General features: G+C 65.4%; 2 protein-coding genes across 4 annotated transcripts; one reads left to right on the top strand and one right to left on the bottom strand.

Annotated features, from left to right (window-relative positions):
* Nucleotides 1-3,501: 3,501 nt before the first annotated feature.
* DDX51 (DEAD-box helicase 51) lies at nt 3,502-8,814 on the bottom strand. 2 transcript variants are annotated; one of them, XM_086681386.1, is made up of 15 exons: nt 8,476-8,813; nt 8,236-8,387; nt 7,163-7,313; nt 6,703-6,848; nt 6,538-6,609; nt 6,341-6,447; nt 6,075-6,183; nt 5,844-5,989; nt 5,483-5,669; nt 5,290-5,405; nt 5,078-5,194; nt 4,801-4,902; nt 4,634-4,697; nt 4,407-4,541; nt 3,502-4,192 (listed from the first exon to the last, which is right to left on the bottom strand). In XM_086681386.1, the coding sequence occupies exons 1-15, from the start codon at nt 8,765-8,767 to the stop codon at nt 4,166-4,168; spliced, it is 1,923 nt and encodes a 640-aa protein (XP_086537512.1). In that variant the 5' UTR covers nt 8,768-8,813; the 3' UTR covers nt 3,502-4,165. The 2 variants fall into 2 exon arrangements, with proteins under 2 accessions (XP_086537512.1, XP_086537513.1); XM_086681387.1 differs by lacking the exons at nt 3,502-4,192; nt 4,407-4,541; nt 4,634-4,697 and having other exon boundaries at nt 4,813-4,902; nt 5,039-5,194; nt 8,476-8,814.
* Nucleotides 8,815-8,862: 48 nt separating this feature from the next.
* Nucleotides 8,863-16,892, top strand: NOC4L (nucleolar complex associated 4 homolog). Of its 2 annotated transcripts, XR_015242144.1 has the most exons (16): nt 8,863-9,052; nt 9,258-9,378; nt 10,055-10,161; nt 10,424-10,531; nt 10,734-10,883; nt 10,956-11,055; nt 11,150-11,184; nt 11,587-11,637; nt 11,741-11,852; nt 12,056-12,116; nt 12,332-12,442; nt 12,540-12,700; nt 13,355-13,437; nt 13,574-13,687; nt 13,767-14,399; nt 14,985-16,892. XR_015242144.1 is itself a non-coding variant. In XM_086681390.1 (15 exons), the coding sequence occupies exons 1-15, from the start codon at nt 8,936-8,938 to the stop codon at nt 13,887-13,889; spliced, it is 1,554 nt and encodes a 517-aa protein (XP_086537516.1). In that variant the 5' UTR covers nt 8,863-8,935; the 3' UTR covers nt 13,890-16,892. The 2 variants fall into 2 exon arrangements, 1 of the variants encoding a protein (XP_086537516.1); XM_086681390.1 differs by having other exon boundaries at nt 13,767-16,892.
* Nucleotides 16,893-21,095: the final 4,203 nt, after the last annotated feature.

Here is a 21,095-nt window from a genome sequence, read left to right as displayed (position 1 = left end):
TTCAATTCTTAGTGAATCCTTCGGGGGTGTTCCAGGAGACTATTCACGAAATGACATTTTGGTAGTGAAGCTAAGGCAAACTCACCTGAAGGAGGCATGAAACGATGATGAGACCCGTTGCGGCGCCTCCTGAGAGAACCTGCCGGAGAAAGCGTCTTGAACGTGGACTCAGTCACACAGGGTGGACCTCGGGCCAGTCCTGCTGTGGAGCCAAGGCTGCGTCCGGGTTGTGCGGTTCCGCTAGAATTGTTCGAGACTGGATGGGAACGTGGCCCGGGGCTGGGAGGCCGGACGCGCGTGTGCCTCGTGGACTTTAATGAAGAGCGGAATTTGCAGCAGCCAGACAGACATGCTTTATTAAAGGGCTTTAAAGTTCAATTGAAGGAACAAATTTGAGAAAACGCTTAACAGATTTTTCATACATTTGGGGTTTAGGAAGGTACAAGACAGTGAATGAACTACACGTGAGCTTTGGGTAACAGATCTGGGTAGACCCAAAGAAAATTATTTAAAGACGCAACGTTTAAGAAGGTCCGGCAGCATTTGTGATGCAAACGACCGGTGCAGAGACCCTGGGGCGAACGGAGGTGCGTGTGCTGGGGGTGTGAGCAGACAGGCTTCTGGAGGAGTCCGCGAGCATTCCATTCGGCCTCCTCCATTCTGCAGCATCACAGCTGCCGCTGCTCAAAGCAGGTCCCTGGGACAGTCGCACGGGGCTGGAACACGGCTCCCATGTCACAGTGTCCATGCAGAGGGTACAAACCTCTCAGAGGCACGCCGCCCGGGCCTCACGACCTGCAGAGAGGAGAGCGCTCCGGGGCCGGGCCGGGCCGCGGGGCCGCGTGTACTTCCTGCTGCATCAGGAGTGCCGAATCGTGGCCGAGGACGTTCCCGAAAATCACGTTTGTCTTGTGCGTTGGCTCGTGCGAGGCTGCAGGCTTCAGAGGTGACGGAAGGTAGGGAGGTCTCTCCGCTTCAGTGTCAAGTGTCTCCTGTAGGTTATTTGCTCCCGAAGCAGACATGCAGGGCGTGTTCGGGGCAGAGGCTGAGCCCGGGCTCTGGAGCCTGACGTCTGCCCGTGGTCAAGGCGGAGCTTCTCTGGGCGCCCGGTCCCCAACGTGCAGCATCTGGGGGCCTTCACCCCGGCGTCCAGACCCATCGGAGCCCCAGAGACGCCCGGGGCCGGTGGACGGAGCTGGTCTCCCAGGTACTGGGCCCCTGGCATCACCAGCAGCCCCCAAAGCCGCAAACCCGGTGCGGATCCTTAGCCTTTCACAACAGCAAGGCCCCCGGGACAGAGAAGCGTGGGCCCTCGGGGACGTCCCGTGGGAGGGGGAGGCCTGAGCAAGGCGCCTCGTGTCCTGCCCGGCCAGCAGTGTCTGCCGGACCCAGTCACCTGCCAACACGCTCCCGGACCGCGGACCACGGCGCACTGGCTTACACTGGGGCCTCTGGGCCCTTCAGGCTTCCTGGTGGAGGCAGCCCACGGGGAGAACTTGCCACAAACTCGTCACTACTCAGCTGCAGGTCTTGAGGAGACTTCAGGCCACCTATGGCCACCAGGTTGCTCATGCTGGGCTGGTATCTATCTGCCTCGTCCCCGTCCCTAAATACCTCGCTGTAGCTGAAACAGCGGAGGACACGTCTCTCTCCGTTTGCACCTCGCCCACTGGCCGTGTGGCCCGCCCAGTCAGGGTGCAGTCACCTGACACCCGCACACGGCATCAACGCGCGCCTGACTGCGGCTGTCACAGGTGCACGTACAGCGTTTCCCGGGGAAGTCTGATGGCCATTCATGTGGCCTTCTAAAGGCCCGGGGACGTCCTGTGCAGACACAGGTGGAGCTTTCTGGCCTGGCACAGGGACGCGGGTCTGTGTCAGGGGCCGCGGACGTAGAGAGAAGCAGCGGTTACACGGAGCACCGTGTGCAAGTCCACGGGGGAGCGACAGCTGAGAGCCACATCCACACTTCCTGCCGGTCACTCGGTGTCCGTGGCCCCTTGTGTGCCGTGACCGACGGAAGCATACCTCTTCTTAGAGCACGCGTGGCTAAAGACAGAGAAATGCACAAATGTTCGTCCTATTACCGGGAAAGTAACAGGTCCCAGGTTAATCGCAGTGAAACTCATCGCGTCTTGAGATCACACAACCACTTATTTCAGAGATCCAAACGCAGTGTCGAGAAGCTGCTGACCCAGAAACGTGGCCGTGGGTCAGAACGGCATCTTCCCCCGCCCCCATCAGAGGCCTTGGGCGAGGGCGCCACACTGAGGACCCAGTGAGGCTCGAAAACACCCGCTGGACCAGCGCGACGTGGCCCTTTGGTCCTCTGTTTGCAGAGTGGGAATGTGTCCACTCACACTCCTTACCCTTAAATACTGTACGTTAGGATTGCACTCGAGGATGAAGTGATTTTTATCTTTCAGTCAGCGGGTCATTTAAAACAGCGAAACAGGTGCCTGGAGGGCTCAGTCGGTTAAGCGTCTGACTCTTGGTTTCGGCTCAGGGCATGATCTCGTGGTTTGTGGGTTTGGGCCCCATGTTGGGCTCTGTGCCGACAGCGTGGAGCCTGCTTGGGATTCTCTCTTTCCCCCCCTCCCTCTCTGCTCCTCCCCCACTCACGCTGTCTCCAAAATCAACGACGCAACCGCACGAAACGGTTGAGGATCCGCTGACAGCCTCCTTCCCGAGTTCTGATGGGAGGTGGCAGTTCCTGTGGAGCCCCGTCCATGCCCAAGCATCATCTGTTGGCCACGTCCACGTCTCCCGAGCCAACAGCGTGACTTACGTCCCTTCCCTGGTGCCCGGTCCACCCACTGTTACGTACAGACGAACGTGAAATCGGGCAACGGGCACGAGCCTCACTGCGTGAAGAAAGAGACACCCTGCGGGTGGGAGACGAGCCCCCGGGGAGAGGTCTCCTGAGCCAGCCTGGCCTCGTTTCCCTGGAGTCAGGGGTCTGACCACGAGGAGGCCCAGGAAGAAGCCCCCATCGGCGAGGCTGGTTCCGGCCCACGGGCAGCTCACCCGTCCGTCCTCGGGGAAGCGAGAGCCGTCAGGTGATTCGGACCATCGGTCTCGCTGCCACACAGGCGGTTCCGGTTCCGGTGCCCGTGGTGGCAGCGCCCCAGGGTGGATGTCGAGCGCCATCCGGCTCCGGCCGTGGGCGAGGCCTCAGCCGGCTCAGCGGGTCCCTGGCGCAGAGCGAGAACACACGGGGCTCACAGGCCCCTCCTGGCCCTGAGCACCTGCGGCCTGGCATCTCTGGCGTCTCTGGCTCGTGCCGGGGGTGCCGTGTGCAGCACGTACAGAGGCGTAAGCTGGTTCTGCGCGGAGAACGCTGGTTTTTGTCTCTAAGGGGTATGGACGCGTTTAGCTGGAGATTCCCAGCTTGAGTGCTTCCTACCCCTGCCACACGCCCCCCGCAGGCAGCCACGCAGCCCGGCCTGTGCTCCGCTTACCCTGCTGATTGCTTCAGGACAAAGGACTAGGGCCCGACCCTGGTTTGTAAGGTTGTTTTAATTTCGGCAAATGAACTGTGGAAACAAACCCTTGGCACAGCAGCGGGTCAGCGCTTCTGAAGCAACGGAATGTCGTGGCGCGCTGCCGGGCTTACCCCGCTCCCGCGTGGTGACTGACGGGAAAGCGCGTGTGGTCTGGTCCACGCTGATGCCACGGGGATGCAGGCACGCCACGCTGGGACGGCGCCAGGAGACGTCACACGCCAGCCAGCCCCCGAGCCAGGTGCCAGTGCGGGACGCAGAGCAACCTGTGTGATGCGGGATGGCGGGCACCGTGGGGACCCAAGTGGCTCGAGGCTAAACCCCCGAGGCCGCCCTGCCAGCTCTGGACCGCGGGAACGGTCCTACTAAGCCCTGCTTGCAGAGAGCACCATGCACAGAGGCCACTGAGCCTCCCCCAGACCCTCACCCTGGGCCCAGAGCCAGGCCTGCTGCAGGGACCGTCCTGGGGCCGGGCACGAGGCGGCAGCGGGAAGGGGGACAAGCGCCCTCTCGGCCGGTTGCTTCCTTGGAAATCTGAGAAATCTGTCTTCTGTTCACCTACGCGGCAGGCGGCGCTCAGGATTTTCTAGAAAGGAGGTGGCTAAGCCCAGCAGGTGGCACGGGGTGGGAAGGGGCTGCTCTGCAGCGTCCTCTGAGCGCGTCTAGGCCGCCTTCTGTCTTCGCTCTTCCTGTGGAGGGGAGAGGTAGAGACTCGCACGGTGCCGGCCCCCCGCCCCCGTCCGCGGCCCCGCCCTGGCGCCCCAACCCTGAGACGCAGCACCTCCGGATGCTTGCTCAGGAAGTGCGGTTCTGGCCCCGGCCCCCCTTCCCGCCCTCCCACCGTCTCCCCCGCTCTCGCACACGTTGTCAGATGCGTGTCACAAGAACGCCACGGCCCCTCACCTTGATGGCCTGCTCCAGCTGGGACAAGGCCTCCTCGTAGCGAGGGACCAGCGGCCTCAGGAGCTCGCCGGGGATGTCGTGCCGCGCCAGCTCCGGTGCCCCCGCCTCGGCCAGCATCCGGAGGAACCTCCTCTCCTGCAGGCCAACGACGGGAAGGGGTCTCAGCCTCCCCTCGGCCATCGGCTGAGCCCCCCCCCGTCCCCCCGGCAAGCGCCCCGCAAACTCACCTGCACTTTGAGCAGCAGCGTGAAGGCCTGTCCGGTTCTTCCCGCGCGGGCGGTTCTCCCGACCCTAAAACCGAGCACGACCACCTCGAGTGCTGGCCCCCAGGGGTGCCCCGGACGGTGGCTTCTCTCTGGGGCCCTTCCCTCCAAGGCCACGGGACAGGCCTCACCGGTGCACGTAGGTCCGCAGGTACTGGGGGGCGTCGTAGTTGACGACCAGCTGCACACCCTGCACGTCAATGCCTCGAGCCGTGGCGTCTGTGCTGATGAGGCTGTGAAGTGCGAGGGGCTCAGACCCCGCCCAAGGCCGGGAGCCCCTCTCCCTCCGGCCCTGCGGGGGACACCGCCACCGGCTCCAGAGGGGAGCTTCCTTTGGGGAAGTACGCCCCGGACGGCCCAGGCCGGTACCTGCCGTGAGCGTTCGCTCCCCTCCTTCCGGGTACTCACAGCCGGATCTTGCCCTGCTCAAACTGCTTCAAGACCACCTTTCTCTGGCCAGGCCCGCAGCGGGAGGAGAACTCGGCCGCCGTCACACCTCCGAAAGCCTGGACTAGCAGGAAGAGCCTGGGCGGGAGAGGCGGGAGGGAGCCAGGTGGGCAGGGCCCGGAACCCGCCTCCCCTCTGCTCCCCTCTGCCCCCTCCACCCCCTCAGACCTCACCTGTGTGAGTTCTCGCGGGAGTTGGTAAAGCAGAGGACCCTGGAAAAGTTCATCTCCAGGATCAGGTGCAGGATGACCAGTGGCTTCGTGCGGAGGCTACAGGGGACGTAGCAGTGCTGCGGGGACAGCACGGGGTTGGCCCCGCCCCAAGCACCGTCGTGCGCCCCCTCCCCGCCCCGTGCGCCCTGCTCACCGAGAGCCCTGCGGGGAAGGTGTACTTCCCGCCCGAGTCCCCGTCCGCGTCTTTGGGGCCCCCGCGTGCCAGCGCCGTGGAGAAGAGCCGGGGCTGGTGGAGGCCCAGCTGCTGCAGCTTCTCAGGGTTCTGTGTCAGGGTGGCCGAGAAGAGCAGCTTCTGCAGCGGCATCTGAGGGCAGCAGGTGCTGGAAGTGGAGCGGGCGGTGGGCCGGCGACCTTGGCCCGGCCGGCACACCTGCTGAACCTGGCCGCCCGGGACACGCCAAGGCAGAGCGGGTCTGGGAGACCGAGGGGAACTGCGACGGGACCCACGCTCAGGGTGGCCCCACCAAGCTCAGGGCAGAGTTCGCTGCGTGTACCTGGCGGCAGTGGTGGCCCGGAGCTGCCTCCTCTGGAGCAGAGCACAGGGGTCCTTGGCGCTATCGCTCGGGAAGGCCGCCTCCACCACCCGGGGCAGCCAGGACTGGTGCATGCTGTCGATCATCCGGTCGGCCTCGTCGATGACCTAGGAGAAGCAGGACACCTGGAGTCTGGTGGCCGAGGTCGGTGTCGGCTCCGAGCCCGGGCCTCCCTCCAGGCGCCCGACGTACCAGGAAGCGGAGATGCCGGAGGCTGAACCCCGGGGTCTGGTCGATGTGGTCCACCAGGCGGCCAGGGGTGGCCACCACCACGTCAGCCAAGCAGCGGAAGCCGTCTGCTCTGTGGAGCGGAGAGCGGCTCAGCAGAAGCCCCCACGCCGACCCCCAACACAGGGGAGACCCGCAGACAGCCAGGCCCTCTGTTCTCGCGGGGGCCGGACGGCTACGATGCGGCTGCTCCCTGCTCCCCGAGGGGCCCACGACCCATCAAGACCTACGTCCTCTGAACGAGAGTCTCCTGCTCCTTGACCAGCGATTTCTGCCCAGTGATCAGGGCGACACGGAGAGGAGTGGCGTCCGTGTAGACGTTGAACACTTTGCTCACCTGGGGAAGGAGCGGCCGTCACCGACCTGATACGGAGCGCCACAGTGACAAGGACCCCGAGTCTGACTTCAGAGCGTGGGGTGCACATACCTGCTGAGCCAGCTCCTTGGTGGGCAGCACGACCAAGGCTCGGACCTGGCACACGGCACGACACAGCAGGGCCTGTGGGGTGGGGTGGGGACAGCCACCGGCCTCAGCAGAGCCGGTTCCCTGTCGGCCGAGCCCCCCTCCGAGGACGGCGGTCCTCACGCTCACCTGTACCACGGGGATGACGAAGGCCAGGGTCTTCCCGCTGCCCGTTGGGGCAGACACGCAAAGGTCGCTGGGCCGGTAGCCGCCCCTGGCCACCAGAAAGCCGTTAGCTGTGCTCTCCAGGAGAGCGGGAATCACCGCGGCCTGGACTGGACAAGGAGGGACGACAGGCACGTCTGTGCCGGAACCACCAGAATCGGCAAGGCACCGGAGCCCAAAGGAGACTTGTCCCCCATCTATGACTTCCAGGCTGGGCTGTTCTCACTCGAGGACGACACCAGAGCCTCTAGGGACTGCCAGGCCCGGGCGGCCGAAGATGCCCCAATCCCAGACCACGCTTGATGCTGGCCCTGCCCAGGGCCCGTGTTGTCAGCTGCTGTGCCACGGCCTTGCCGCTACGGCTCTGGTGACTCTGGGCGAGGAGGCTCTTGAAGGCACCTCCCCCTCCCCCCACCCCGAGCACCTGGAAAGTAGGAGAAGATGCCATGTGCCCGCAGCTTCTTCTGCATGTCAGGATGGACGGCAGGGATGTCCTCGATAGGCACCGAATCTTCGGTGACGCTCTTTCCGACACAGCTTGGCTCAGCCAACCACGAGGGCAGGAAAGGCTGGACCTACCGTAAAGAGAAAGGGGCCAAATGAAGACTCCAGAGCCCGCGGGGTTAGGGGAACAAGACCAGCGGAAACTAAGGACTCGCGACACTCAAACCGAAGAGGCCACGGCAAGGCAGGCCCCACGAGCCTTCTAACGCGTCTCCCGGCGTCTCCCCACCCCCACGCCACCTCTAAAGGAATTAAGCAACGCGCACCAGAAAGTACCTCTCCCCTGAGCAAGGTCACCGGGGGAGCTTCCTCTCACACCCGCGGTAACGTCCACACCCTGAGCCTGGCCTGCAAAGCCCTCCGTGACCCACACTCACCTGCCCCCAGCCTCCTGTTGCTGCCTGAGCCTTAGCCATACAAACCTCGTTTTACGTGCCACAGCTCACTGCTGCCTCAGGGCCTTTGCCCTGCTTTCTCCAGTCCACCTTACCCAGGCTGCCCCCTGTCTTCTGATCACAAGTCAAGGTGCACCTCCACACTGGCACTGACACAAATGCTCCCCCGCGCACCCTGGCAAACCTACCGTTTTCTTCTTGGTAATCACCACCACCCAAGAGCTCTGTAACTTACTAGCTGCTTCTCGAAAGCTTGCACTAAGATAGCTACTCCTTAGATACGCCCACCAGCTAAGAGAATATGTTTTAAAACGCTACTGTGATGCAACCCAGAAACCCATTTAAAACGTTTACCTGCAAGTTTCGCTCTCAGTTTTATTATAATCACAAACAAAACTCTAAGCTGACATAGAATTCCAGGCACCAAGAAGAAAACTGCAGGACAGACGACTGAAGTCCAAGCCGTTCGCTTGCTGAACAGGTGCGACCCTCGGAGCTACCCCACCAACACGGGCTGGATCCGCGACAGCCGCCCGACCCCGACTCCCGGCCGAAGCAAAGCCGTGGAAGACTTTCCTTCCCACCCCGGGCCGCTCACCTTTGGCGCCCTGCTTCTCTCAAAGCCCCCGAGCAGAAGGGCGTGGGCGGGAGGTCCCGAAGCCTCTTCGGGGGGCCGTTCTCCCGAGTCCCCCGGCGGCCCCGCGGCCTGGGCGCTCGCGCTGCTCTCCCCGGGCTCCTCCTCGCCGCTCCCTGCGCGGCAGAAGCGGACAGGGGCGGCGCGTCAGCCCCCCCACCCCCGCGGACCCGGGACCCCCGTCCCCGCCCGGCCCGGCCCCACCTGCGTCCGCGTTCTCGCCGTCCACTTTCCGCCGCTTCCCCCGCGGCGCCTGCGGGCTCCCCGGCGGCCCGCCGCACTCGCGCCTCCGCGCTCTGCGCGGCCGCCGCCGCCGCCGTCCCGCCGCCCCCGAGTTCTGCGCGGCCCCCGCGGGCTCCTGCTGCTGCTTCCGCCGCTGCCGCTCTCGGGCCCGGCACTGCAGCCGCTCCAGCAGCGCGCGCGCCCGGCCGTCCTCCCCGGGCTCCGGCCCGGCCGCCTCGGGGCCCGCGTACCGCGCGACGTGGAAGAGCGCCATGCCGGCCGGCCGCACGCCTCTCGGCCAGACGCGCGGCGATGACGCCAGAGGCGCGGGGCGGGGACGTCGTGCGAGAGGCCTCGGCGCGGGGCGGTGACGTCAGGGGCGCGCCGGACGGTGGCTTGAGAGTCCGTGCGTTCCGCGTGGGGCGGCGGCGGCGGCGGCGGCATGGAGCGGGACCCCAGCCCCGGGGGCGCGCGCCGGGCGCTGGGCCGCCTGCTGGAGGCGGTGCTGGCGAGTCGCCGCGAGGCCAACGCCGTGTTCGACATCCTGGCCGTGCTGCAGGTGGGGGCGCGCGGGGCGCCGGGGCCGGTCCCGGGTCGGAGGCCTGGCAGGGGGCGCGCACGCGGGCCGACGGCGGGATTCCCGGGCGTCTGCTCCCGTCTCGCGGGGCTCCCAGGTCGGGGAGGGGGTGTCCGGTGGGAGGGTAGCGTCGCGGCCCTGAGTGAGGAGGGAGGGCCGGCCCCCTGCGACCTCCGTGTCCCTGCAGTCGGAGGACCCGGAGGAGACCCAGGAAGCGGTGCGCGCGTGCAGCCGCCTATTCGGGGCCCTGCTGGAGCGGGGAGAGCTGTTTGTGGGCCAGCTGCCCTCTGAGGACACGGTCATGGCAGGTGAGCCTCTCGCAGCACGCGCCGGGTCCAGGGCCTCGTCTCTGGAAGGGCTGGAGGGAGACTTTGTCAACACGGGATGACCTCACACGGCCTTACCTTGGGTCAGGGGAAGGGCACAGCCGGGGCTCCCCGTGGGGAGGGACCATTGCGCTCAGGGTTGGGGTGAGAGAGTCTGTATGTGGTCTGTTTAGAGCAAAGGTTGAGCGTGCTGTGCTTTTTCCGGGGTTTTGTTTTGTTTTATTTGTTTTGAAAGAGCATGAGCGGGGGAGGGACTGAGAGAGACAGAGGGGGAGAGAGGGAATCTTAAGCCGGCTCCACGTTACCAGTGCAGAGCCAGACACGGGGTTTGAACTGATGAATGTTGAGATCACGACCTGAGCTGAAATCAGGAGTTGGGCACTCAATTGACTGAGCCACCAGGCGCCTGTTTGTTTTTTGGGGATCACTTGTAGCATCTGATCCTGTTTAACGTGGGCAGTCGGGGTTACGCGTTCCCACCGCTGGTTGTGTAGGTCTTGGGGTGAAGTGAGGCAAGGAGGGTTTCCCACCCCGCACCAGGTCTGGGGCCACGGTGACCCGTTTCCGGTCACTTGCGGGTGGGGCTGCGCAAAGAGCGGAGGGGGGAGAGCTGCGTCCAGCCTGGTGTGTGTGGTCTGACCACCCTGCTCTGCCTCAGGGTCCCAGGGGGCGACGCGGAAGTACAAGGTGTGGATGAGACACAGGTACCATAGCTGCTGTAACCGCCTGCGGGAGCTTCTGGCCCACCCCTCCTTTGAGGTCAAGGTGAGTCAGGTCGTTGGCCTTGCCTCTACCCTGCGCGTACCCGCCAGGCTGCGCACACTCAGGCAGGGGTGAGGCCTCAGTCTTCTGCGTGTCCGCGCTTACCTGAGGACGTCTGGTTTTCTGTCTGCTGGTTGTCCTAGCGGCCGGTGTTCTGTGTCCCAGCGCGTGGGGGAGCGTTGTCTTGGGTGCACTGAGACTTAGGTGCCGGGGAGGTGACGTGTGGTCCGGGCACCTCAGCCACTCCCTCGCCCGCTTTCCCCAGGAGCTGGCTCTCAGCACGCTCATGAAGTTCGTACAGCTGGAGGGAGCACATCCCCTGGAGAAACCCAAGTGGGAGGGCAACTACCTGTTCCCTCGCCAGCTTTTCAAGGTGGGGGCCACAACGGTGTCGGGGGGGGGGGGGGGCTGAAAAACCTCTGGGCACAGCCGGGATGGGCCTTGGCTGCAGGTGGCTCCGGGAGGAGCTGCTTCTGCCACACCCTTTACCCCGGGGGGCGGGGGAGGCTGTGGGGCGTGGCGGGCACCCCGGGTGGGCCCGCTGAGCTCACCTCCCTGCCCGGCCCGGCCCGCAGTCGGTGGTGGAAGGCCTGCTGTCTCCGGAGGAGGACCACTCGCTGCTGGTGTCGCGGTTCCAGGAGTACCTAGAGCACGACGACGTCCGCTACCACACGATGCAGGCGGCCACGGGTGTCGTGGGCCAGGTGGCTGACAGGTACCCCGAGGTGAGCCGGGTCCCGTGTCTGGGGGAGGGGTGCGCAGGGGCTGCGCCCGAGCTGATGCCAGGCTTTCGGCAGGTGCCGCCTGCTTTCTGGAACAACGCCTTCGCGCTGCTGTCTGCCGTGAGCCTGCCTTGCCAGGAGATCAGCTCCTCCGGCTTCTACGTGAAACACGCTGGTGAGCGTCGGGGGGGGCGGGGGGGGCAGGCGGGGGCACCCAGCGAGCCGCCGCCTCTTTCCCGCACGCCCTCTGACCCCTGCCTTCCCTACAGAGCTGTCGCACAAGTGGAAGGTCGCTCATCTGAAGGTGAGACGCTCCGGGGGGCGCGCTGGGGACAGGGCCCTCTCCACGCGTAGGCAGCACGTGTGGGACCCAGAATTTTCCGGCTCAGACAGCCTCGAGGCTCCTTCACGGGGACGGGGGTGGGGTGGAGGCCGCCGGTACCTGGCTCCCAGGCTCTTAGCGGGCTCCTGGGTGCCGGTGTCGATGCCGCGTGCGGCCCTGGGTGCGCTGCTCCCCGGCTGCTCTGTGGGCGTGTTCTGGGTGCGCGTTTGTTCTCGCTTTGCTGGAACTTCTCCAGTTCTGGGTTTCTAGTTCTTACGCAGGGCGGGAGGGAGGCCGTGAGTGCCGTTTCCCCTTCCGGGGCCCGGGGGCTGGGGTGGGGGCCTTGTGTGCGGCCTTGACGGCACCCCACCCCCTCCCCCGCAGGAGCACAAGAAGGCCTTCCAGCTGATGTGGCTTGGCTTTCTCAAGCACAAGGTACTGGCGGGGTGGGGGGCAGGTCCCCCGGGTCTGGGCCGCTCTGGCCCACGTGGGTCTTGGGGTGAGGCGGGCGCACCCACCGCTGCTGCCTCCCCGCCAGCTGCCCCTCAGCCTGTACAAGAAGGTGCTGGTGATTATGCATGATGCCATCCTGCCCCACCTGGCCCAGCCCACCCTCATGATCGACTTCCTTACCCGCGCCTATGACGTGGGTGAGTGCCGGGCTCCCCTCCCAGCCGGCTGGGCTCCCGGAACTGGGGCTGGAGGAGCCGTCGTCAGGGCCTGGTGCATGCTAGAGCCCAAGTCCCCTTCCTGGCGGGACAGAGCCGGGGGCCTCCTGCTCTGTTGAACTCACCGGCAGGGGTGGGGGGGAGCAGGCCTCGTTGGGGCTTCTCAGCCGCACGTTGGTCTGCAGGGGGCGCCATCAGCCTGTTGGCCTTGAACGGACTTTTCATCCTGATTCACAAGCACAACCTGTGAGTGTCGATCTAGGACGCCTGCCTGTGGGTCCAGCCGTGCGTGTCTGCCCCTCCTGTGTCCTCTCCCTGTCCTGGGCTGGTGGTCTGCTGGGCTGCCCTAGGGGAAGTTGGGGCATGACAGGGCCCCTGGGAGCCATGATCCGTGTTTTCACTCCGTGTCCCCCCCCCCGCCCCCCTGGCTTGCGTGCCACTCCTCACCCCTGCACTCCCAGCGAGTACCCTGATTTCTACCGGAAACTCTACGGTCTCCTGGACCCGTCTGTCTTCCATGTCAAGTATCGGGCCCGGTTTTTCCACCTGGCCGACCTCTTCCTGTCGTCCTCGTGAGTGCCGGAGAGGGGACTCGGAGGGGCTTAGACTCAGAGCAGGGGCCGGGAGTCTGGGCGACTGGGGGTCACTCACGTTCACCATCCTGCCCAGCCATCTGCCCGCCTACCTGGTGGCTGCCTTCGCCAAGCGCTTGTCCCGCCTGGCGCTGACGGCGCCCCCCGAGGCCTTGCTCATGGTGCTGCCCTTCATCTGCAACCTGCTGCGCCGACACCCCGCCTGCCGCGTGCTGGTGCACCGCCCGCTGGGCCCCGGTGAGCGCGTGGGGGGGGTGCTTGGGGACCTGGGAGGGGAGTCGGGGGGAGCCTGGGGGGCGTGGGGACCTGGGAGGGGAGTGGGGACCTGGGAGAGGAGTGGGGGGAGCCTGGGGGGCGTAGGGACCTGGGAGGGAAGTGGGGGGGGAGTCGGGGCTTGGGGACCTGGGAGGGTAGTCGGGGGGAGCCTGGAGGGCGTGGGGACCTGGGAGGGAAGTGGGGGGGGGAGTCGGGGCTTGGGGACCTGGGAGGGGAGTGGGAACCTGGGAGGGGAGTGGGGGGGGGAGGAGTGGGGGGAGCCTGGGGGGCGTAGGGACCTGGGAGGGAAGTGGGGGGGGAGTCGGGGCTTGGGGACCTGGGAGGGTAGTCGGGGGGAGCCTGGGGGGCTTGGGGACCTGGGAGGGGAGTTGGGGAGGCTGAGGGAGTGGGGGGCCCTAGGAGGGGAGTTGGGGGGAGCCTGGGAGGTGTGGGGACCTGGGAGGGGAGTGGGGGGGAGCCTGGGGGGCATGGGGACCTGGGAGGGGAGTTGGGGGGACCTGAGAGGGCTCAGAGACCTGGCAGGGGAGTGATGGGGAACCAGGAGGGTGGGGGGCCTGCCCCCAGCAGCCAGAGCTCAGGAGCAGGCTGTGAAGCAGGGCCCGGGTCTCGCTCTAGAGCTGGATGCCGACCCTTACGATCCTGCAGAGGAGGACCCGGCCAAGAGCCGCGCCCTGGAGAGCTCGCTGTGGGAGCTGCAGGTGAGCTGTGCGTGTCCCCCCCGTCCCCGGCTCCCCCGGGGGCTGCCGTGACCGGACGTGTTCCCACCGTGTGGTGCCGTCCGGGTCCCCGGGCTGCCCTGGGGAGAGGGGGGTGACGGCCCATGTGCCTCCCCAGACCCTCCAGCGGCATTACCACCCCGAGGTGTCGCAGGCCGCCAGCGTCATCAACCAGGCGCTGTCGGTGCCTGAGACCAGCATCGCACCCCTGCTGGAGCTCACGGCGTTCGAGGTGAGGGCGCGGGGCTGAGGCCTGGGCGGCTGGGGTGCAGGGGACGTGCGGCGTGGGAACACCTGTCCGTCCCTTGCAGGTGTTCGAGCGAGACCTGAAGAAAAAGAGGGGCCAGGAGTCGGTGCCCCTGGAGTTCCTCCCTGCGCAGGGGCTGCTGGGCCGGCAGGATGATCTCTGCGCCCAGCACTTCACGCTCAGCTGACCCTGAGCGCCCGCTCCCCGCCCCCACCTGTGGTGTTGTAAGAGAGAGATGGGGGTGGGCTGTGGGTGGCGGGGCGGAGTCCGGGGAGCGCTGGCCTATCTTCTGACTGCTCCGGCGGCCGGGTCTGCAGGCTGGTGGTCACAGTGCCGGCCGTGCACGGAGGGCACCTCGTGTCCACCCGCGGCCCCCCACGCCTGCCCCCCGCCTCTCCCTTCCTCTGGAAGTCTCTCCCTTAGCCGGAGCCCTGGTGGGCGTGGGGCCAGGGTGGGGGTCGGGGGCTGCGGCCACACGGGGCTCTGGGTGCACTGGGCGGTGGCTTCTGCCAGCCCTGTGTGACCCCCGGTCCCCTTACGTCCGAGCGTCTGGGCCACACCCCCTCCCTGCTGCAGTTGGACTGTGACCTGGGAGCGACAGTGAGGGTTCTCTGTCCTGGTTAGTCGTGGGCAGCACGGAGCACAAGCCACCTGTTCCCAGTCGAGCTGAGGAGGACCTACCTCCCCATGGTCCCAGGTGCGCGGTGGGCGTGTCTGCCCCACGAGGGACAGTTACGGGTGGAGCCACCTGAACCGTCTCGGCCCCGAGTGGCGTGGGTGCTGGCAGCTGCAGGCCGGTCGTTTGCTGTGTTTCCGGGTTCTTTCTTCAAGGCCCCGTTTCTGCCGGGCGAGCTTGGTTCCCCTCCGGCGTGAGTCCGGCTTCCTCTTAAAAAGCGTCTTGTTTAGGGAGAGAGTCACGTGAGTGATAGCCGCTCCCGTGGGTTTGGGGGCCTGGCGGAGATGCAGGTGTGGGTGCAGAGCCAGGGAGGGGGCGTCCCTGGTTCTGCAGCCTCTTGCCTGAGCGCCCCCCTCCCCGCCCCCACGGGAGCACCTGGAGTCACAGCCGGCAGTGGTTTGGCCGCTTGGGTCTCTAGGGAGCTGCCCCGGTGGCCCAGGACCCTTGTGTGCCTGGTGGGGACGCTGGGTGAGGGGTGAAGGGGTGCTGCTTCTACGTACACCTGTGTGGTTTTAGGGATGCTAGCGCCCGCCCCCTGGTGGTACCGTCCTGGCCCCATCTCAAGTCCGCTTCTGCCCCCGGGCCTTTGCGCTGCCTTCTCTGCAGCTTTGCTCTCTGCTCCTGCCTGCGGACCCCAAGCCGAGGGAGGCCTCAGGGAAGCGCCTCTGCCCGGCATCCTGTCTGTCGGTAACAGCTCCGGGCATGCACGTGGGGCGCCGCCTGTTCATGGCCCCGCTGCCGTCGGTGCCCCGTGGACGGTCCCTGCCACCCTTCCCAGAGACCGAGGGAAGCTCATCACGACCTGGTCCTCGTCTGGCCCCCGGGGCCCGGGACTTACCCGGCACAGAGGAGGGGCGCGTACACGTCTGTGGTAGAAGGGCCCGGGGGTCCTGAGCCGCCTGCTTCCGGCAGAGTTTGGCGCGTCCGAGGCCGTCCCGGCCCCAGCTGAGCCCCGGCACGGGGACACCGGGGGGCAGCCCTGGAAGGGCTGAGGCCTCACGCTGATTGAGAGAGATGCCATCCTGCTTTTTAAAGTAAAACTACAGGATTCTTACCAAGCAGGTTTTCTCGATTGTTGCAGCATCGTGTGCTGTCGGTAGCCTTCCTCCTTCCAGCGGGTCCGGGGCTCACCCCTGCACGTCCCGCCCGCGACACCCCCTCACCCCCGTGCGCGCCTGGGCAGCTGCGCTTTGTGGTGTTTCTCGACCTCTGGGCCCCATGGCCCCGGGGGCAGGTGGCTGAGGGGACGCAGGGCGGGGACAGATGGAGAAGACCGGCAGGGAGGCGCCCCTGGGACCTGAGCACCTGATGGCCGTCAGGGCCGGGCTTTCAGGGGCTCGAGAACCGTCTGGGATCTGAGTACAAGACCCCTGGGGCCCGGGGTCTGCGTTTGCAGGGGCTCCCAAGCCGGGGGGGGGGGGGCACGGTGACCGGAGGTCTGCAGGCGGCACCCTCTGCGCTGAGGGCCCTTCTCCCCGGCAGCTCCCAGCCCGCGGCCCCGCGGCCTCCGTGTCCCGCCCTGACTCCCTGAGGCGCTGACGGCCGGCGTCGTGCACTTCAGTGGTCCGAGTGCCGTCGGCTCTGCGACGGCAGAGCCGTGTGCCTCGTCCCCTTGTCTGCGAGTGTCCCAGCACCCGGGACGGCGGCTGGCGCCTGTGTGTTTCCTCCAGCTGATCTCTCAGAACCGGTCTTCCTGGGGAGCCAGGCCCGAGGTGCTGTGGGTTCCCTACAGCACAGAGAACTCTGTGTGGTGCCTTGGGGGGAACTGACCGTGACGGGGACTGGGGGCGGGGGGGGGGGCGCCCTCCCGGAGCCCCGTGGGCGCTGGGAGGAGCGAGCGGCTCCAGGCTGCACCGGGACAGCAGAGCGGTTATTTCCTCTCCTGTGAACCGACTGCCTTTTTCCCAATTAAGATGCAGTTCTGGTTTTGTTTATCGTTTTTAAATTACAAACGCAAGGCAACGCTAATTACGAGTTCCAGTGACACTCGGGTTCTTCCCTGCGAACCTCTCGGCCTTGGTGCCTCTCTCCCTCCCTCCCTCCCTCTCTCTCTCTCTGTCTCTCTCTCTCTCTGTCTCTCTCTCTCTCTGTCTCTCTCTCTCTCTCTCTGTCTCTCTCTCTCCACCGTTCATGCCCTCAGGTGCCAGCACTGCCACCCCAGGTCCCCACCCGATGTTGACCCTCCTCTCTCTGCTGTGAGCTCCCCTGCCACTCAGCGGTCCTCCCTTGCTGTGCTCCCTCTGGTGCCCACGCATTCACCTGCCACAAGTCCACGGCAGCCACCCTCGCCCCAGGAGGCCACCCGGCTGGGTCTGCACGAGTTTGTTTGCAGCTGGGGACATCACACCCTAGCTTGAGTCAGAAGTTTTTAAAAACCAATTTTGGGGAGAATTTGAAATACACACTAAGTACCTTTTTAGTAGAAGTGTGTTCTATGCAATATTTGGGATGTACTTACACTGAAGATTGAGAAGAAACCCACTTGATATAAATGAATCATTTTAAAGTGTGTGATTCAGTGGCACTTGGTGCATTTATGCTGTGTGACCATCATCTGGATCCAGTTCCAGAACTTTCTTTCCATCACCTGCTTCGTAATTACATCCGTGGAAAGACGGCATCTGAGAGACCAGCACCCCCAGGAGTCCTGCGTGGTGGGGACTCCGCCATGCCCCCCACCCCCCTTGAGGATGGGCGGCCACTCCAAGCTGGGTCAGCCCTGGTCCTCGGGCAGGAAACCAAAGCCTCGGTGGACACGAGGCATCGGGCCGGGGCCCCTGGGCTGTGGCTCTGTGTAGGGAGGAGGTCCATGCCGCTGCCCTGTCTGCCGTGCCTCCTGGTGGCACGGGGTCTGATGGAGCGTTTAACCCGGGCTGGAGTGAGGGCTGGCCTTTGCCCGGCTTCCGGGAGGGACTCGGGCCCCGAGCGCCCTGTCCATCGGGGGTCCACGTGCAGGTCATGGCGGGCTTTGGGCCGCTCGGCATCCCCTCTACCCCCGGAGGGGCCAGTAGCCACCTGGCTCCACAGCCCCCCGTAAAGACGGGACACCAAGGCGGGAGCCCCCCGGTTGGCAGTGACCCGTGTGCACTGTCACACGTCAGGGCTGGGGAGCTGAGTCTGTCCAAGGCCCCAGTGGAGGACCCCGCAGGTGCATGTTTGGGGGCCCCTTGGGCCTTCCCCTGGGTGGTGTTACCCTGTGTCCCTTCCCTGCAGTGAACCCTGATGGCGAGAAGAGCTGCTCTCGGGGAGTTCGGGGGTCCTCCTAGGGGGTTGTCCAACCTGAGGTTGTCTCGGGGACCCCGGGCTGGCCGTGGGTGTCAGAAGGGGTTGTTCTGGGGAAATGGGTGTGTATGACTTTGGGAGGTCCCCGAGAGGGGTCCTGCACTGGTTTCCTCGCAGAGCGTTAAGGGGGCAAGACCCCCACGATGGGGGCTCATGAGGTGATCAGGCAGAGCAGGGCAAGGGACACCTCCAGGGTAGGAAATGTCAGAGGAGGGGCCGTGGATGGAGCGTCCAAACCAACGTCCTGGCCCTGGGGGCAGCAGGGCAGGGGAGGACCAGCGGTCTCCTGGACGTCCTCAGGGCAGTATGGTGGGGCTGCTGGGGGTCGGGCAGGACAGGCAGTGCAGGGGCCACTCGGGGGGGTCCTGAGTGCCGCAGGGTGTGTGACCCTGACTCCAGGGTCGGCCCCCTCGGACGGCCTGCCCCCCACTGCATCCCTCCCCTTGGGGGAGCAGGGGCCTGCCGCACCCCAACCTGGCCGGTCAGCCACCCCCCGGGGTCAGATGCTACGTCCCACTCCCTGGCCCATACGTCCCTCCCTGACACCACCCACCCCTGGCCCACGGAGACCCCACTCTGCCCGGTTCAGGACGGGAGCTTAAAATGAATGCACATCTCTTTGCAGAAACGCACGGGTGAGGCCCGTGGGGAGCTGCTCGTGGAGTTGTCGCGGGGCCGCCCTCCTGGTCAGTGGGCCGCGGATGCAGGGCCCTCCCGCCCGTGAGCATCTCGTGGCTGAAGGCCCCGTTGGACCGTCAGGGAGGCCGGTGTTGACAGGGCACCTACTGTGTGCCCCGCAGTGTCCTTCCGTCAGGTCCTCGCGGCCCACGCCTGGCCAGCGCTCTCAGTGGAGTCTCCCTGTCTCTCTGTCTTAGTCTCTCGTGCCCTGTCCCCTCCAGGAGGCGAGTGGGGTTGGGCGGGGAGACGCTGAAGTCGTGGCGCCCGTGCGACGAGATGCGGGCCGCACGTCCTGCCGATAAGCGCCACGCTCAAGCACTGGACGGGCACCGAGCAACTTCTCGGCGACTAGGTGTCAGCCGGCTTGCTTCCTGAGAGCTCGGTGAGGGCGACGAGCGTGGCACACGTCCCCACCGCAAACCCCCGGCCTCTAGGCGAGGAGGTGGCCGGCAGCCTGGGACACGCACGGCCCTCCAGCCTCAGCCGCCCCATCCGCACGGCGGACCGTGCCAGGTGCCCCGGCTGCACGGAGGGCCAGAGTGACTGCTGTGGCTCGCGGCCCCGTTGCGGTGGTCACGGGAAGATGAGCTCACCCGTGCCCGAAAGGCCATCCACCGAGTCAGGCGGTGGGTCTGGCCTGTGGCTGGTGGCCGCCAGCGCCCGGCCTGGCGACCTCTCTCCCCGGCCCTTTGCGACCCTCGGCCGCGCGCCTGGCTGAGCCCCTCACGGAAGGCTCCCGTCCCCGCACGTGCCGGTGAACTTGGCCTGCGGGGGGAGGGGCCGGCTTTGCGCGGGTCTGGGGGTTCCCTTCGGGCTGCCTGCTAGGCCTGCGCTTGGGCTTCTCCTTGGAGCTGGCTCGTCTCGCAGGTCGCCTCATTGCTGAGAGCCGCACAGACGCCCCGATGACTGTGTTGTGTCTGTGTGAGGTCCCCGCGACCTCCGCCCCGGCCACGCTGACCACGATGGGGCAGCTCCCCTTCCTCACAGACCCCGGAACCCACGCTGCGGCCCCACCCGCCCTCTGCCCGGGGGAGCGCGACGGCCCAGCGCGGGCACGTCTCCTCCTCCGCCGGCTGCAGAGGGTCCACTGCCCCGTGTGTCCCCAGAGTCACGGTGTTGACCTGTCATTCGGGACGGATCCCTTTTGTTTCGACCACGGAGAACCCTTGCTGTGTTTCTGAGAAGCTGTGATTAATTTCTAGTATTACTGGACACGACCGACCCTTGGGAAGTAGATTAAATACCAGATATGCAGCAAGGCGTTTGCTTCCAGAACGTGGCAGGGTCTGGGACCCCGCAGGCAGAAGCGACGCTCTGCGGTGTTTATGAAATTTTTATTACTTATTTTGGTTTTATTTTTTTGAGAGAGCGAGTGAGCAGGAGAGGGGCGGGGGGCGGGCGGGGAGACAGAGAATCTCAAGCGGACCCCACACTCGGCGCAGAGCCTGACGTGGGGCTCAGTTCCACGACCCTGGGATCGTGACCTGAGCCAGAACCCAGGGCTGGACGGTCAGCCGACTGAGCCACCCAGGAGCCCCTGAAATTTTAAAGTTTATCTACTTATGACTTTCGTCTTCTCATTGAGGCGAAATTCACACGGCACGAAATCAACCATTTTAACGTGTGCTGAAAATTCAGGGGCCCCCGGGGGGCTCGGCCAAGTGAAGCATCTGACTCTTGATTTTGGCTCAGACCGTGGTCTCACGGTTTGGGAGCTGGAGCCCCGCCTGGGGCTGTGCGCTGCTGGCGCGGAGCCCGCTTGGGATTCTGTCCCACTCCCCTCTCTCTGCCCCTCCCCTGCTCGCCCCTGCTCGCAAGCACTCTCCCTCTCTCAAAATAAATAAACTTAAAAAAAATGCTTGAGGGGCGCCTGGGTGGCGCAGTCGGTTAAGCGTCCGACTTCAGCCAGGTCACGATCTCGCGGTCCGTGAGTTCGAGCCCCGCGTCGGGCTCTGGGCTGATGGCTCAGAGCCTGGAGCCTGTTTCCAATTCTGTGTCTCCCTCTCTCTCTGCCCCTCCCCCGTTCATGCTCTGTCTCTCTCTGTCCCAAAAATAAATAAACGTTGAAAAAAAAAATGCTTGAAGTGTGCAATTCAGAGGCAGTGAGTTCATTCGACATTGTGCCACCATCACCCCTATTGGTCTCCCAGAGATCCTGTCAGCCCTGAAAGCAAACCCCACAGCCGTTCGCCCTCACGCCCCGCCCCGGCCTCTGCCGATCCGCTTTGTCCGCACGGACTTACCGATGCCGGATTGCCCATCCACGCGGAATCACACGGTGTTTGTCCGTTTGCGTCTGGCTTCTTGCCAATGCTCATCTGTGTGCAGCAGGTGTCAGGGCTCACTCCCTGCTGGGGCCGCGCAGTGTCCCACTGCGTGCACGGACCACAGCTGTTCACCACTTCATCCGTTGGCGGGCATCCGGGTTGCGTCCACCGTTGGCGTCCGACCGGTGCCGCGGGCACGCTCGCGTACAAGCATTGGTTTGAAGGCCCGCTTCCTCTCTGGGGAACTGCGGGCGCACGTGGTCACCCGACCCCAAGGTTCCGAGGAAACCCTACACTGGTTTCACAGCAGGAGGGTATTGGGTCCCGGTTTCTCCACATCCTCACCAACTTCTGTTGTGTGCTGTTTTGTGACAGTAGGTTCCGGTGAGCATTTCCCTGGTGACCAGTGACATCGGGCTTGCTCTTTGCTCTTCGATGAGTGTGGGTTGGACGAGGCCACCCAGCTTCTGCAGAGTCTCTTGGGACACTC

This window comes from Puma concolor, chromosome D3 (genome assembly GCF_028749965.1).
Source record: "Puma concolor isolate L17-30 chromosome D3, mPumCon1.1.hap2, whole genome shotgun sequence".
In the NCBI taxonomy this organism is placed as follows: Eukaryota; Metazoa; Chordata; class Mammalia; order Carnivora; family Felidae; genus Puma; species Puma concolor.
This window is presented reverse-complemented; position numbering and strand designations above follow the sequence as displayed.